This window comes from Balearica regulorum, chromosome 1, assembly GCF_011004875.1.
Source record: "Balearica regulorum gibbericeps isolate bBalReg1 chromosome 1, bBalReg1.pri, whole genome shotgun sequence".
In the NCBI taxonomy this organism is placed as follows: Eukaryota; Metazoa; Chordata; class Aves; order Gruiformes; family Gruidae; genus Balearica; species Balearica regulorum.
Genome location: NC_046184.1, coordinates 126,866,854 through 126,885,305, shown reverse-complemented (window position 1 = coordinate 126,885,305; position 18,452 = coordinate 126,866,854). Strand labels below are relative to the sequence as shown.

Here is an 18,452-nt window from a genome sequence, read left to right as displayed (position 1 = left end):
GGTTCTATAAATCAGAAGTGGTAAAAGAAACAGCCTACTGCTATTTCACACAGGGCTGTTATCAGTTATATGCTTCCTTTGCTCCAATACTTCAATGTTATGCTTCACTAGACATACTATACTGCCTTGCTAGGAAACTGAAAACACCCTAATTTTCAAGACCTAATAAGAATATCTATATATGTGTGTGTATATATATACACAAATGCCTAAAATTTATAAGATCTATGCATGTATAAGAATTATAAATAGATGTGATTTTATAGAAGCTAATAACAGCATATGGATGTGGGTTTGTTACATTTCCTCTGTTATGGAAAGAGATAAATGGGCTCTTACAGAGGACAATTTAAAGCACCTAACCAGAGCCCCTGCCCTGATTCTCCCTCTAAGCTTCTTTCTTATAGCTGACTGTAGACAAATTCTACCTTCTTTAGGGCAACGTTTCCTTTTGTTAAAACCTTTCCTTTCCCAAAATAGTCACAGAAAAATGGAAATGTGGTCTTCCCTTCATGCTGGATGACAATTTGAAAATGCTGTAATTATATACAGCACTTAAGCACGATTTTTTACAAGGCTTTCCTCACATAAACATTATTCTGCAAAAGCTGATAACTCATTCATCTACTTAGGCTTACAACTTTAATCTTATTCTCTTCTTATGTCAATTCTGTGTTGGAAAAATTCCACCAATTTCGAAGGATTTCACTGTTGCAAGCAATGAAGAAACCAGGCAGTAATATTTAAAGTCACACCAGCAATACTGATTTACCTTTTTCTTACCTACATCACCTACCTACTGGACAATATTTTCTGCTTAGCTAATTAAACTGTAATAATTGCAGAGAGTACTCCCCAATCAGACTTCAAGTTTTTTGTTCTAGCATGGAATGGAACAGATAAAGTTTACTTGGTTTTGTTCCTGTTTTGATAAAAAATATTTTTAAATCAAACACTAAAATAAAGCTGCCAAGATTGGGTGTGGATAGGGTTACTTACTAAGTACTTCAAATTACAAACAAAACTTTAACCACAAATTCACAACTTTAAATATATAACTGGATATATAAAGGACGTACTTTGCAGATACCCTAATGCTCTTGTCTTCCAAATACAGGTGAAACAGGTAAAAATAAATGAACTTTTTGGTGTTCTTATGTTTTGCATTGATGTACCTTCATATATAAACATTCATATATGCACATATCACAGAAAGGGGCTAAGCACTTATAAAGCAGATGTCTCTGAGAGTGAGTGCAGGCTGCCAATATACAGAAGCCCAAAAATGTCTTAAACCAGTCATTGTAAGAAAAGCTTTCTATCTTACCTTGAGACACTCTTCTTGTTTGAAGAGATCCTCACAATCCTTAGCCTGCAGAACAGGAGAATTAAGGCGCTCTTCTACTTCAGACAAGGCTTGCAGAAGATGAAGGATCTCTGCCAGGTATGTAGAAGGCACATGAGTGGTTTCCACAGTCACAGTTTCAGTCACCACAAAAGTTGTATCTTCATGAACTGTTTGCTAGTATAGATATACAACAGAATGCTTCCTTTAGTTTCTTAACACTACACAAACTTATAACTTAATGCAATTTCCAGTGCACACCTAGAAACAATTAAAAATAATTTCTAAGGACAAATGCAGGAAATATTTGAGGTTTCTGATATAGATCACTCACACTTCACTAATCTGTTTGAAATGGCAAGTACTAAAATTAACCCATGCAAAAGTGTACAAACTTTTCTTCTTCAACTCTCCAAAGAAATAAAGATAGGAAATGCAAGAGTACTCTGAGATTACGGTGTTACTGAGATTTTGGTGGTAGCCCTTTCATTTTAAGTCATCACACCTCTTTAAGAATCTGTCCTTCACTTCAGAAATTCCATGCATGCCAGGCCTAAAATACTAAATCATTTCAAGGTGTCAGGTAAAATAATGACTTTTGTAATAGACACAATTTCTTAAATAACATGCAACACTGAACAACTAGGTGAACTCAGCACTTTCAACATTACACTAAAACCTTTCTCTTTAAACTAGAAAGTACAATTTGGAATTTCGTGATTTGAAAGATCTTTAATGTATTCATATTTCAAAAAGAAGTCCCAGCAACACACCTCTTCAAGAAATTAAGATTTTTGTGTGTTTTTATCTGGACAAATATGAAATAGACAACCTATTCTGAAAGCACATGCATACACCAAATGTAAAGAAAATCCAGAATACTTTGTTTCCAAGAAAATAGATAGTTGATTTCTGGCATTTGGAAAAATACTGACGTATAAGGTGACAAATTAGTGACTGTTTATATAAATTGTCTACATTTCTGATTTGATATGTTTATGGATCATAGATAAAAAGTAATACCAAAAGTATGCTTTGGAGCAGGGACAACAGTGATTGCTTCTTTTAACTAACCTCCAAATACATGATCACCTGCATCTCTATTAGAAAAGGCAAAATTTAAAAGATATAAATTATTTGTGATTTTGTAAGAACGTTATTATATATTTGTTTTGTCACATCACATAAGATTCCTAGTGTGGGACCATTTTACTTGATGTCTGTCTTCTCAAAAATATAAACTTCACTTATTGAGGACCTCAAAGAACTTTTACAAGCAATTGCTGGTAAACTTTATTTCAAAAAATCATATTATTTAGATGCTTCAGTCCTAATTGAGATAATCACGGATTTTGGAGGCATATATGTGAAAGACAATGGATCAATGGTCCTGAAGAAAAAAAAAAAAAAAATCATTATTTAGCTACACAGTATGTAAAAGAAAAATGTAAACACTATCTATATCTTGCACATACTACCTCAGCAAGGTGTCTCATTTTAACTTATCTATTTGCCCTGTCCATCCTTTCATGACATGTTTCTCACCTCAGTTACCGGGCTGAGTCATCTGGTTCTTCAATTTTCTTTAGAGTCTTAAAATATACATGTAGACACTCTAGATGTATGCATATCACATATAAAGACCATAATGTTATCTGTAGACTTGTGTTCTGCTGGATTTCTTATGCAAATTTATTTGCTTTGCTAAATGACTTTCTCAGTACATCTGCTAAGACTGAAATGTCTTTACTTAATATATCACTGCTATGATTCTTATTATTTAAAATAAATTGCTTTAAAAAAAAAAATGTTTGGCCTCCATGTTTCATGAATCACATGCTCTGCAAAAATAACAATTTACCGCAGTAAAACTAAAGAAAAAGCTGTCCCAGCCAATTAGAAAATGGGAGATTCTGAGCTGTGCAGCAATATGTTTTCATTCCTCAAGACTACACTGGCGACACTTCTACATGCAGCAAAGAACTTTAGACACACATGAGGAACGTTTTAACTCTAATTTTATTTTTCTTTTTGATTGAGAAGACAGACTATTTATATTCACAGTAATGAGGAAAATACGCTAGGTGTGCAAGGTTAATCAATCAAAATGAGGTCACATGATTATATAAAGTTACATTCAAAATATAATCAGTTTCTATAGTTGTACAATTTTATTTTTTTTTCCCAACCCAAATTTAGGTTAATAACTATGTACACATGTACACACATATATGTATACGTGCATACATAAAATAAAATCTGTGCCTTCTTGCTCTAAATAATTCCTGATACCAGAAAAAGTCAAGCGGAAATATGATGTGTGAGCACTTCAAGGATGTCATGCTTAATTATTTATAGTAGTGGCAAAATTGGGTTTCAATCACTGCTACAAAGAACTCATATAAAAGCACTCTTCAAGCCAAAATTAATTAAAATCTGCAGACAGGACTGAGCATTGTATGACATGTATGGTTTAGTAGTCCCTCAAAATATTTGTAATATTTAACTCCCATCAATGTTAATGAGATGTATGCAATCATATATTCATACTACCCGTTATGGTAAACTTTACATTCATATTTCTCAAAGCTGGATGATTACTTGTGTGTAGTTCTACAGGAAACATGACTCAGGAGATTTCTAGTTCAAGCAAACCATTCATGTCTATGTTGTTAGTTAAACTGTGAAGTACAGCCACCAGATAAATAAATAAATGGATCGATATTTGAAAGCAGAGGCCTACCAGAACCTGCCTTCATATTTGGAAACATTATTTAATACCTTATTCTAAAAAAAAAAAAAAAAAAAATCAAAATTAATTAGTTTCAGAATACTATTTAAATAAAAGAGTTGGAAATTTGATACAAGTCTGGAAATCAAGGATTACATTTCTATGGCTTTAGTGGCTTTTCAACAGGTCACAGGTCTTTCTTTCCTTCTATCCTTCCCTCATTGACAATATCATAACAGAACCCAAGGCAGAAGTTGGCATCTTGCACTAAGGAATGGAGGATAAGCATATCCACAACAGAAAATTTTAATCAGCAAAGGAAAGGAAAAATTTTTGGCTTGTCTCTATGTTTGCTGGAATTGTGTTACTGTAGAAGATACAATGGGCTGAGTCCTTCCCTATATTCTTGACAAGTATCTTTATTAGAAATACGTAGCTGAAACTGAATCATATACTAACACTATAATGAGAAAAAAACTTTTTTTAAAAAAGGCGATTGTAGCAGCTGGGAATCACTACTATTAAAAATAATATTCATTATTTAAAGATATACGTCATTGCTATGTCAAAACTGTTCCTCAGAAGCAAGGTAGGTTAACATTTTATAATTATTAAAAATAAATAAGAAAATGGAAATTAAAGTTTTAGGTAATCGTTTAAGAATGTTTTTGAATAAGCTGAATCTGACAAAGTGGCAGATTACATTAGATAGTTACTTCAAAATACTCAAAGCCAAATAACTTAAAAACAATACATAATACAAATAAACTATTAAGAATGATGGGGACATGCTGGTGTAAATGGCCATTTCCTATACTGTTATTTCTGCAAAATACATTTTTATTGATATTAATTTATTTTGTATTTTTACTTGATTGTCAATGATATACTGATGTGCAGATTATTTCTAGTCTCTGAAAAAACAACTTTTGAGTAAAGCTTAACATTTCATGCATTGTTTTTCACCAAGCATTATCATCACTAGAATGGTAAATTGAATTTTCTTCCCCATCATTACATATTTTTAATTAAGGGATAGGATCTTTCCATAAATGTGACACTCTATACATGAGAAACTGATTTTATTGATAGCTACCACATCCTACCAGGTGCAACACAAAGACAAGAAATACATCCATGAACTGGCCCTTACAGAGAAGGCCAATAAACAAAAAAAACAACCAAATGAAATCCACCAAACAAAAAAAACCCAAGGAAAAAAACCTACAGGAATAATGCAGGTTTTGCCCACAAAATCAAACATCCACCCCCAAAGAAGTATCTGTGATGATTATTGCCTGCATCTAGAACAGTATTACCTAGTGGCATCAGAGCTAACTAGCCTTGGAGAATGCTGTTAATTTCCTTTCAGCACTGGAAAACTCAGTGTTAAAGCACATTTCACCCATCTCCATTTCCTTCCCTCTTTCTGTAGAGGGAACAATCCCAACATCACTTTTGCTTTTCAGCAATTTATAACCAGAAAACCTCCAAACTTTTTGTGTTAGGCCTCGACAACTGTTCCATTTTTGGTCCCTTCTCACTGTAGGCCTCCAAACTCACAGTGACCTTAGTGCGCTGTGCTTTTGAGTTAATAACTTGACACAAACAGAATATGTGGGAGGAGTAAAGTGGCAAAACACACCTATCAGCACTACTGTACCATGACACTGCTCCTAGCAGCATCCTGATGAGAAGTTCAGGACAAAAAAAACCAAACATGTGCCTCCTTCTGAAGTGAACTAGTGCTTGAGAAAGTATTCTTTACAAGCAGCTGTGAGCTATATGAGAGCGTAAAAAGTCAGTCTTCTCTGAGGAATAAACATAGATGTGCTACACATGAAAAAAAACGCCAAACAAAAAAACAACAAAAAAGCCGATAGCAAACACCTGGACAAAGGCAGTCATGCCTCAAAGAGTCCAATAAACTTAGGAATAATTTATTGCTTTCTAGAGCAAACTGTAAACTACATAATATTTGCTAGCCCATGGCTAGCATCAATGTATCAAATAAAGAATTAAAAACACGAAAGTATGATCCAATCCCGTCAGAGATCAATAAAACTGCTTTCAGGTACATATTTATGCATAAAGAAGCTTTTAGTCACCCCTTCCTATGTCAACTGTGAGTGATGATGTCAGCTAATATTCAGAAAAATAAATTCTGTGTCTTCAGTATTTCTGGCACATCTTACCGGTAATTGTGCATATATGTAGAAAGTAGATCAAAATTCTACCAACAACATGGAAATTTCATTATGGGATTGGATGGCCTTAGTCACAAACAAGTTATCTATCACCATGAAAAAAGCATCTCTTTCAAGTATAGAGATATCTAAATCCTCATTACAGGACTAAAAATTTATAAAAGTTTTACATAATTCCACAAAGACAAGGCCTTAGAAGGCGCTTCACAGCATTAAAATCCATTTAAAATAATATATTTTTAAAAAAAATAATTTTAAAATAAGAATGTAAGTATTTTCTCATGTATGTAATTTTTCTACTTATGTATGATTGCAGTCCACAAAAAACTTAACTTTGCAACTCTTAAAAGTATATTTTAATTCTTCTATCTGACTTTATCAGTGACTTGTATAAAACTTGGAAGTTTAAAACTACATGATTATTTTCAGCACCATTCTTGGACAGAGAGTGCTTTATGCCTTCACAATACTTCACTGCTAAGGCATACCTTACTGGTTGAGAAATGCTGCAGTAACAGTTTTTATTCTATGATAAAATGAATGTATTTATTTTATCTATACATAAAATGAAATAAAGGCAGTTAAAATGAAACTATTCTTAATAATAGCATTAATAAGAAAAAATTTAATGCTAAGAATAACAATAGAAAAATGCAGGCTTTGATTTTGAAAACCTTCAATCAACAGACATTAACCAGTGTAAACTTACTTCCACTGTCTTATTTTTGACCTTCATAACTTGATTGAAATGCAAAGGTTTTCTCCATAAGAAAATGTCTGTTCCCTCCCTGTACTTTTAGGCTTGATTTATGAGACATCTCCCAAAAACTCAGATAGTCATGCTACACTCTGATGAGCTCTGTACGGTGGACTGGATAGATACCTGGAGTCACTTGACTCAAAGACTTGGATGACTACTTATTCCACCCCCAATTTTTCTTTTTTTTTTCGAGTACATTACTTTCACATTTAGATGATTAAAAAAAAAAAAAGATACAGACAAAAGCTATAACTATTAATTTTAAACATTAAATTCAGACTAATTCATCATTATATTAGTTGTATTCATAGTTTCAACTTTGGTCTGTCCGTCTGTCTTTCTTATGCAAAGAGAAAGAAAAAAATCATTTCAACTCTGATGAGACTGGGACATAAGACTCTCATTCACCATACTGAATGTAATATAAGCCAGCTCTTTCAGAAAATTACAAAAAAATAGAGAGCACTGTGTGTCTTATGCCACAGCAGCAATGTCACCATGTCCTGAAGAAAAACAACATCTAGTAGCATTATGGCATAATTGACTAATTGGAACTACTATGATTTAGAAAGTGTCTCTTGTTTTAAATAAATTATGCATGTATGTTAATTAATTCTGATAAAGATTGCATATATCAATCTTAATAATCGCAGTAGTACAAAATTGACAATTAAAAGGAAATCTGTATGTCTCCGTGATGTGACTTTAAACAGATATTTGTAACAGTATAAAAGGAATTATTAAAAAAAAAAAAAGACTATGCTTCATAACCATTTAATAAACACTGCTCAGGCCATGTGCAGCCTTTAACTACCAGAGACTCAAAAGAGATAGCCATTCTCAGTATTAGAAATTAGTAAATAAGCAAATGCTTAGGTATTCATGTTAAATTTTGGAATGAAAAAAATCAGAGCACATTGCAAAATCTACATCCTAGGCTGGTTTTCAACAGATATTTTAAAATTTTATTCAGAATTTTATAAGGGTTTACCTGGAAAACACCGTTGTAATTGATTTATATGCGCTACCTTCCAGTAGACAAAATGTAATTGAAAGCTTTTATGTGCTAACCATAGAATACATAAATCCATAGAGTTAATAATTTCTTGTATTCATCTTGTAATATTTTTCACAGTATAAAAATTATATAAAGACATTATAAAGGAAATGTCATTCTTAACAAAGTATCTAGTTGACAGTTTAGAAGATTAAACTCTTCTACACAGCCCTATATCCTTGTAATCATGATGTCCAATTGTCGCATTGATTCTGTTAAAACAGCATTATGTACTCAAATTTGCCTGCACAGCAGAAAATATCCAAAAGAATGGAAGGAATTTCAAATGATTTTTTACTCAGAATTTCACAATTGTGTTTCTCAGACAGTGGTAACCTACAGAGAAGAAACTGTGTATATAGGGGCAGAAAAAGCTTCTACATGATATGCTGCAAGGCAGCCTTTGACTTTGGTCAACGCCAACTTATTTAATGGCTGATCTATTAAGACTACAGAAGTGCCCTGATCTTGACAGCATTTATAAATGAAGCTTTAGGGCTGTCTTGAATAATAATAAGTTCAACTCTACTGACTGATCACCCAAGAACCAATTAATGTTAAATTAAGCACAGACATGTTAGAATACAGTCTATTGATGTCTAAATTGACTAACCCATTTTGAAATTGACTGTTGATTTGTGATGCTAACTTTCCAGATATTTATGCAAATTACATCTGTTAGCTGTTTGTTGAGATAATTTAGAAAATAATCTAAAAATATCATTAAGTACCACGTTACTGTTGAATGCTAACACCGTCAAAAAATAAGGTCCTAAACCTTAAACATTGACGCCTTACAGAAATATTAAAAGGCATTACCTAATTATTTTCAATTTTTATTTTTTAAAATAATCTTAATCTACATTTATAGAGATGCAATCATACAGAATAATAACAGAGTTTGTCACTTAGGCTGATTTTGTTACTCCAAGACACAGATTTTTTTTTTAAATAATGTGAATGAAATTGCTGTCAATTCAGCAGTTTTGAAAACTAATTAAATATACACATAGATATTCAGCACTCGCACTGTACATATACAAATTTATTTCCTTCTACACCTTTATGAGTATACTCAGATGCATCCACCAAAAAAAAAAAAAACCAAAACAAAAAAAAACCAAAGCAAACCCACAAACCACAAAACTGAAAACAAACCAAAAAACCCCCCCAAACCCATGAGTGATGCTGATGTCCTGAATTGTAGACAGGAGATGACCATCTTTTCAAAAGATAGTCACTTAGGGCTTAGATCACCCTGCAGCAGGTCTTTTCCTTTATTACTTAATTCATATAGCCAAGTAGTTTTGACAGCAAATTCCTCACCATGTAATTTTTTTATGTTAACAAATTATGATATACTAGATCAGATAAAAATAAGATGGTAATTAGCTGCCTTGTTTCCTAAATAGCTAGGTAATTATAAGGAAGAAAATACTATACTAGTGCAATGCTCAGTTTTGTCCAAAGAAAATTGAAAGGAGAGACAACTGGATGCTATGTTAAACATGATTCTTTAAACAAAGGCTGTTGGTCTTGTTTCCATCTCAACCATACAGAGAACAGTAAGAAAAGCCTGCGCATGGCTAAGACTACGTTTGTATAACCACTTCATATAATTTAAAGACAGCATCCTAAACCAGCCTTGGTCCAAGTTGCAGAAAGAGTTTTCATTCCTATGTTACAAGGTAAAGGTGTCAGGTTTCACTTTTAAACTAGAGCATGTAATTTAGATCACTAAAGTTTATAACAGATAATGAAAAATGGCAGAGAAAAACCTTTTCTGTAAAGTTCTGTCATCTACAAGACAGGATTTTTTGACTTCATTCTGTAAAATACTATAGATTTGCAGCGATGATAGTGAATACTGTGCAGAATTGATGAGTAAATATGAGAGAAGACAAATACACTTTACTGTAGTAAATTGGTCCACTTTTATAAAAGAAGGCTATAGATGGCCTTTACTTAAATTACCACAACACTGTATGCATTCTTGTTAGGCACAGAAAATGTAAAATGCATTCTAAAATGCATCTCTTAAACTAGCTCTTCTTCAGCTATATCAAAGACAATATCCACCTTCAGTGTACTTCCCATAGCTTTTTTATCTTAGAATAGACATAGAACTAAAGTATTTGAAATACAATTAAATTATTTGGAGTAAATGCTGTAATAGCAATTTCCAGGTTGATGAATGCTAGAAAATGGGTGTTAAGATTCAGCTGTGATTCTCTTCCCAAAGTTTCTCATTTATCCTCACCCCTTTTGCAGACCGCAGTCAAACATCCCAGTCTATAGCTGTGCTGAGCAAAGCTATTTGTTTAAAAAGCTGCCACCGTAAACGTCAGAAAAGTTAAATGATGTCACAGGATCACCTCTGCCCTGTCCTTAAGAGACCCAAAGCCCATAGGTGAAACAGATACTAATCCATCACTATATAGTTCTTTCCTTTTGTCTGGTAAGTATTTTCCTATTTTGTTTTTCTAATGCCTTTTCTCTCTTTTATTCATCCTCTCTCCCACTCATTGTAGAAATAATGAAGAATTAACTTGCCCCTTCTTCTTGGCAACCATTACTTGTTTATTTACCCCAAGAAATATTTAAGCAAGGATGAGAAGAAAACCACTTCATTCCAATGCTGCTGGTTGTGAAAACTTCAGAAAACAACAATCAAAACCAATGGCAGCACGTTACCACTGCGGTATCTGTTATTTAGATGCAGACAGATAATTAGGACACCAAGTCCTGTGTTTATCTGTGGCAGATTTATTTCAATTAATTCTTGATTTATATTTTAGAAAATATCTTTATATAAAAACATACTTTAACAGTTAAAAAAAAAAAAGTTTAAATGTCATTAAACAGAGCTCTGCATGGAAACATTAACTGCAAACTGCAAGATGCCCTTAAAAGACTGAACTTAAACAAACTCTTGAATTTCAGATGTGAACTTGATTAGTCCTTACTCTGGTTCCAGAAGTTGATCACATACTCTCTCACCTGAAGTGATCATCCTGTTAGGAGACGGGTATTTTGAATTTCTGAATGCTTTGCAGAATCTTAAACAGAATAATGTCTTTTATTTGGAAAAATGAAGCTTCTCATATTTAGGTCACTGTAAGTACTAAGTGTACTGGTGTTTTATCCATGTTGTAGATATCTATTGAACTACTCAGACTAAATCACTTACCTTATAGAAATAAACAGGTTTTACATAGCTATTTTCCTTATTCATTCTTGTTCAACAAATAGTCTAATTGATATGAAAAAGACAGTCTCTCCTGATGTTTATCATTTGATCATTTTTATCATTTTCCCCAGCATGGCCAAAATCCAGGCCCAAATATTTCAGTAGTAAAATGACCATAAATTTCAATAGAATGTTTGTGGGTATCACCAATGAAATTACTTAGGTAAGCCAATATTTTTGCTTGTATATACATCAATAGGTACATAATTTTGACTGCTGTTAAGAGGTTGACAAAAAATATTCCTTTTGTCCTAAAAATACTCTGGCTTACTATTTACAGCACGCATAGTTCAGTCGAAATAGGAAAAGAGAAAAACCACCATATGTGACAGCAGAAAGAATGTTGGATAACTTGATAAAATATGGTGATAGAACATATGAAAGAAGAATTTATAGTGTAGGCTCTGCACCTGTGTTCATCTAGAAAACAGGCATTAACTAAAGCTAATTTAATTAAATGTAATCAATATATCAAATGATTTTGATCTAATTTGAACTAAACTAAACGATCTGAATCTAGCTTTTTCTCTGTAACAGATAACTATTTTCATCACCCTGGAATAGTGGCATAAACTCTTGCAGAAAAAATAGTAACTGGAAGATTTAGGTATAGACTGTAGCATAGGGGATTGATAACTTTTCTGAAAGTACCATGCGACTCAAGGCTTCATGATTTTAGATTCTGCAGAGATAATCTATAAATAGACTTCCCTTGACCTCGCTGATGTTATCACTTTTACTGAAATGATTTTTTTAAAAACCAAACATGTAAATTTAATATGTAAAAATTGCCTACTGCTCTAGGATTAAACTTTAATAGCTTGTTTTTTGAAGAGTATCTTAAGCTTCCATGAATTTCAGTGGGATTTAGTGGTTAATCATCATTTTAAAACATGATGGTAAAATATTCCACTCTTTAATAAGTTATTCAGATTTCTCAACTGAAGTTACTACTGTCTGATTTCAAACAGAAATTTTTAGCAGAAATTAAGTAGAACACTAAACTTTTCTCAACACAGGAATTGGAAATCTGCCTGACTGAAAACTGAATTTTCTGCCCACTGTTTATTTTGCCACATATGAATAAAGACACCAGGTGGGACAAGAACTCGTAAGACAACATGAACTCCAAAAACTTTTTCCCACTCAGTGTCATTTTAGGTTTTGTGCAGTTGTATTTATGTGTTGGTGTACTGTGTTTAATCTGTTATTGCAATAACCCCCCCTTTTTCCCTATAGAATATCACATATTACTCTGACAATTTTCACATGAAGAGATGATCACTATACCAAACTGAATATCATCTTAAAATTGGCATTAAACACAAACATGCAGTGTTTGAGGTAATATAACTACATCATACCTAATTATCAAAAGTGGTGACAGAAAATTCCTATTCGTATATATTTAGCCATATATATTTGTCAATTAGTTGCTGAATATTTACTGCTACATATTTGTGAGATACTGAATTTTATGAGAATCTACGATGCTAGAGAGAATCAATTCTTATATGGTTATAGTTCCTACATCCTTCTGACAGGTCTTGCCAACAAATCGCTGGGAAAAGTAAAATCCAGGGGAGCATGATCAGTCTAATTTCATGCTTGATAGCAGAAAAATATAAGCTCCAACAAAGGTAAGAAATGCAAATCTGTCATTAAGCCACATAATTAAAGGTTGTCTTCAATGCAGTCTTGCTATGTTTATTCAATGAATAATGAATTGGAAGATATACAATACAACTAAATCCTCATTGATTTATAACAACAACTTGCAATTGTTAAATAAGTCTGTTATTGAATACGTCATCAGTTATAAATAAAAAAATGCAGCAGTTTTCTATTTCTTTTACTTTAAAAATAAATTTCTTTTTTGTGTTTTTATTATATGGTTTTATTCAGTTGATAGTTAACAGTAAATCTGTGAAAGTTATTTTTGCTGGTATATGCATGTGTTCAAGTGAAGAGTTTGAATTTTCATTTTTCTTTTGTATTTTAACGTCTTGCACTAACAATTAATTAATCCTCACAACATCCCTGTGAGGTAGGTACTTAGGCTGTATTAAAAAAGAAAAAAAAAGGATTCAAGAGAAATTCACTTTGTTTCACTGATTCAGCAAAGCCAGAATAGTTACAAGGCAGTTGTAGTTCTCACTCTGATTTGAGCCGTGAAAATATACTGCCCCTTACCTGTTTCAGTAGCTTCTGTAAAACTTTGAAAATATTTCATGTGAATATCACCTTGGTCATTATCAACAGAGCAAGATATTTTTCATGAGAAATTAGAAGGATACAGTAATTATCCTGTACCTATGTAAAATTCATTGAATAATGACCTCATTCCCCAGCTAAATACTAACAAGTAGCCTTCTTGTACAAAATATCTGAGAATATTTAAAATTTTAACCATTACAAGGATAGAAATATATTATATAAATAACATATTTTAACAATAAAATACATGTAATGGTTACACGGCTTTAAAAAGTCAATGACTGTATTCCTTTGACCAATTCAAAAGCACACGTGCTGATGTATCTACCTTGCATATTTTAAAGAAAAATATGCTAACATATAGTTTTATTGATTTTCTAGTAAAAGTTTATAATGGATATATTAATCCCCTGTCATGGTAGGTGGTGGGTGACATTATAAACACATTGACAGCTGAATGTTTTTATATAAATTGCATGCACATTCTTATTTCTGACTTGCTTATCAAAGAAACAAATATATTCATTATAAACAAGAAACTCGTTTACAAGACAAAGTGAAGCCTGCTCTAGCTCCATGCCAATATAAATGATTTACAACTGATTACATCCATCAAGTTTAATATAAACCATAGTGATCTGAAAAGAGCAATCAGATGGAACAAGATTTAATAACATACAAACCAAAGTTAATGTTTCTCTGATTGCTTCCATTAACTGTATAGCTATCCCAATTATTATTTTTATATATACATTATGTAACTTAATAGTAGAAAAGTTAAAGATACACAATACACTCAGTACATTAAATAGAGGACTGCATTGACCAAAAGATTATACATTATTGATGATTTTTGGAACTTTTTTTTTCTTTTTTAAACCATAGTTGACCGTATATCAATTATAACACTTCATGTACTTAAATTTTCATTATCCTGTCAGTATGTCCCCTCTGCAATCTAGGCACTTTTAAAAATAAATAAATAAATAAATAAATAAATAAATAAAATTATATTTTGTTGAAACACTCCTTTACCACTAGCAGTTCTAAAGTTATAGAAGAGCACACAATGCAACAACTTCCTTGAGAGCAAATCTTATCTTTCTTCATATAAAATCAAAAGCCCAGAAGACAGTGAGCAGAGCGGTAGGAATGGCAAGGAAAAACTGCCATGTAAGTGCAAAAGCAATCTCTGGTAACCCTCTAAATGGGTAACACCCAATACATATTTTGATCATAAACCTGGAATAGTGAGAGTTTATTTCCCTTTTATTTATCCAGTTATTGCAGCATGTGTAAACCAGTAAGAATAATTCTATTTTTTATAAAACTAAACAATTCAAAGTAAGAAGACATGAAGTTGGTTCATAAAATTGTGTTTTCATCCTGTCAAATTTAAAAGTAAAATTTCTTGCAAAAACTCCTCTGAGAATTCAAGCCTTTGAAGAAGAGGCCATGTATGTATAGTGTCATAAGAATTTTTTTAGTCTCTTCCTCAAGTGAGTATAACATGTAATGGACAAATAAAAAAAACAATTAAAATTGGCATGGGATGGGTAGTTTGAAAAAGACAATTTCTCTGTTTTACATGTTCAGTGAACAAAGATGCATGGCAAACTGACGTTTTTAAACTGGAGAGTGTTATGGAAAAATAATGAGGCAACAGAAATAAACATGAATTTTTCATTGCTGAGTTTTTTGTAATTGGCTGATTTAACTTAAGGGCAATTTTAAGACCAAAGCAGAGAACCATTGTATTAGAATATAAAGATTCCCCCACTTGCAGACAATAGGGTTTTTCTTATTAATCTCGAAGAGTTGGCACTGACCCTGAAGCTCTCATTGTTAGTAGGATGCTGTTAGTAGTAGCAGTTGCAAACATATGAGTTTGCCAGTAACAACTCACAATTTGTGCATAGTTGAGTCTTCGAAACTGAGCAAATTTGCTCTCAAATTCTTGCCAGCGCTTGCTGAGCTGTATCAGGGTTGGCTCCACTGCTTTTGCAGCCCCATCCTTAGACAAGCGTTCAGCCTGCCTGTGCACCGCATTCAGATCTTCCTTCTTCTTCTCCAATTCTCCATCAATCTCCTAGTGAGCAAAACCAATACAGGGCCCAGGACAGTTAGCTAACTAGATCAATCAACTGAAAATTAGCAAAATACTTCTGTCAGAAATTCCATTTCCATTTTATTATTACAATTAAAATTTACAGCTATTTCATGTCTTATTTTACATTTAAACAAAACAATAATAACTGAAATTGAAGAATCTTCTTGGAGATTGGCTGTAAAGATACTAACAGCTAGTACACACTGAAAACTAGTTAGCAAAGGCCAACAGTTTCCACTTCCAGATTCTTGCGAGTACACTGTGATGGGCAATTGGAGAAATTATTTTCTCAATAAGGGTCAGCATATTCAGGACAAATAGTGTTCGGACACCTTACAAATATATTATTTGACTCTTTACTATGTTACTTAACTCCTATTTTACTCTGTGGGAAACTCAACAGAGAATGAAGCAAAGAAACACGATGCAAAACAAACTAGGAAAAACTTTGACATTATGTAAACAAATCTATAGAGTTTGACAGTGACATATGAATATGTTCTGATGAAAATGGATGTGCTAACATGAGATAGAAGTCATCCATATATCGGTAAGTCATTTGTTCATCTGGAACAAAGATACATAAAATCAATTACAATTTTTACTAGAAAACATTTGATGCTTCTTAATTCATTGCACATTTTCCATATTATTGACAAAAATTTTTATTTAGTGTGTTTCAAATTATTTATATAAGATTCTCTATAACAAACAAATATGAGGTATAGTACAACAAAGAAATGTCAGTTTGAACACAGATAATTAGGGTTTGTTTTACTCTAAACAGAAATAAAGAACCAAACTGATAATTTTCTATATCTATTGGAATACTTGTTGCATTTGCTGTCTGTTAGATTGATAAAATATCACTCAAAAAGATCTACCATTGCCATCCCAAAACAGCATTACCTTCAGCTTCTGCTCATCTCTGTGGTCTGGTAGACTGGCTAACTTTTTCTCAATGTCATCCAGCCATGTCATTAGGTCATCAGCCTGCCTCTTGTACTGATACCATTGATGAGAAATCTCTAAAGCCTTTTTTCTTCTTTGAGATCTCAAGTCCTGTTCACAGTGCAGACATTATTAGAATATGAATTAAAGGCTTATAAAATATGAATTGGCATGTGTGCACACTGTCAGGGAAAAAAATGCACAAGGCCACTATTTTTTTTAAATTAAATGTTGATATTTAAATCAAGTATATAAGTATCTCAACACAGCATCTTTTCTTCAGTTTAACAGCATATAAGTAACTGAACACAACATATTTTCATCAGTTTAACAGGTTATTTTTTTCTTTTAAAGGAGGTTATCTAATTCAGGGTTGTTCACATGTTGAATAAACCATTGACAGTCACCAATATTCAGAGAAGTTAAGACTCTTACATAAATGTCAATATTTTATACAAAACACTTCTGCTCAGAATACTTACTGGACAGATGGAAACACAGCCCACTTAGTATCTAGCCATAAGTGGGCTTCCTGTGCTTTGTGGTCTCCTGTGAAATTCTAGCCTGCATGCAAACTCTGTAGCTATTCAAAAGAAAATCATTTCAATGCAGAAATGTACGCAAAGACAGGTTTCCTTTTTCTAAATTAAATACCATGTATGTAACAAATGTCTTGTGTTTATGACTCAGCTTTATAAAAGTATTAAAACTTCTCTTTAACAGGAAGGTAAAAAAAATGTTATTTCATATACTTATTATTAAATATACTCCATTTGCATTTGCTTAAACTGCTTAACTTTGTTCATACAGAATTCAGAAAAATATTTTCATTACTGTAACTTCTTATTAAGAATTATAAAAAATACTAGTACATTTTATATAAACATACTCAGATGAATTTGCCTCAACAGTTCTTGAATTTTATTTGATAAGGTTGAATGCCTTAGCCCAAAGTAAAATCAATCACTCTATTCCATAAAAACATCTAGTAAGGATCATGTCAGTAGCATAGTTCTAGAAACACTTTTCTTGTTTCTCCTGCACAAAAATTATGAATTACTTCCATATAACTTGGAACACTCAAACAGACACCTAATAGATTTCAAGTTTCTTTTACATGTGGACAAAACAATGGTATATTCCAGCTATTCTTTTACTGAATTCAAACAAATCTGTGAACCTGTAAAAATTAGAATGAAATCCACAGGAAAGGAAAGATGCTGCTTAAAAATAAGTAATAATAAAATGTAACCATGCCATATTTCCCAAACTAAGAACAACTTAATCAAAATTTTCAAAAGAAAGAAAAATTCTGCTTGCCAATAAGATGAAAAATTCTTCTGTAGTAGCCAGAGCCTATGGCTCCAGATAGATAACCAAGATGACTTTACAATTATAAGATCTTTTTTCTTTCCTCACTTTTATTTTTCCCTGGAAAGATGACATTCCCAATTACAACTATTAGCTTGTCCAAATAGGTCTCACTGTGGACATTTCTAGGAAGAGACTCATACAGGTATACCTCCAGGAGTGTGGTAACACAGAATTTTGATATTTGACTTTGATTTTCAGCCTCTTAACTGCTAGGTCTATTGGTACTACCACCTACCCTATTCTAAAGATGCTGGAGCCCCTTTTCCCACTAAATAACATAGCATGTAAATCTTTTACTAAAGGATTAAACAACTTATTGCCAGCAGTATGTTATACAACTGAAAATACAAGTTTGTGAGAACTGATTCTAACTAAGGTCTTGACCGCTGTTGGAAAAACATAAAACATGCATAATGTGTTAGAAAAGGAATTATTATCAAATAAATCGTT

General features: G+C 32.4%; 1 protein-coding gene across 6 annotated transcripts in view; it reads right to left on the bottom strand.

Moving 5' to 3' along the window:
* Positions 1-18,452, bottom strand: part of DMD (dystrophin) — a 1,320,554-nt gene that overhangs the window by 661,917 nt on the left and 640,185 nt on the right. For all 6 annotated transcript variants that reach the window (XM_075774516.1, XM_075774534.1, XM_075774546.1 and 3 more), the window contains 3 exons: positions 16,587-16,739; positions 15,474-15,656; positions 1,328-1,522 (listed from right to left, as the gene is read on the bottom strand). In XM_075774516.1, the coding sequence (XP_075630631.1) occupies positions 1,328-1,522; positions 15,474-15,656; positions 16,587-16,739 (531 nt within the window). The remainder of the gene's footprint in view (positions 1-1,327; positions 1,523-15,473; positions 15,657-16,586; positions 16,740-18,452) is intronic.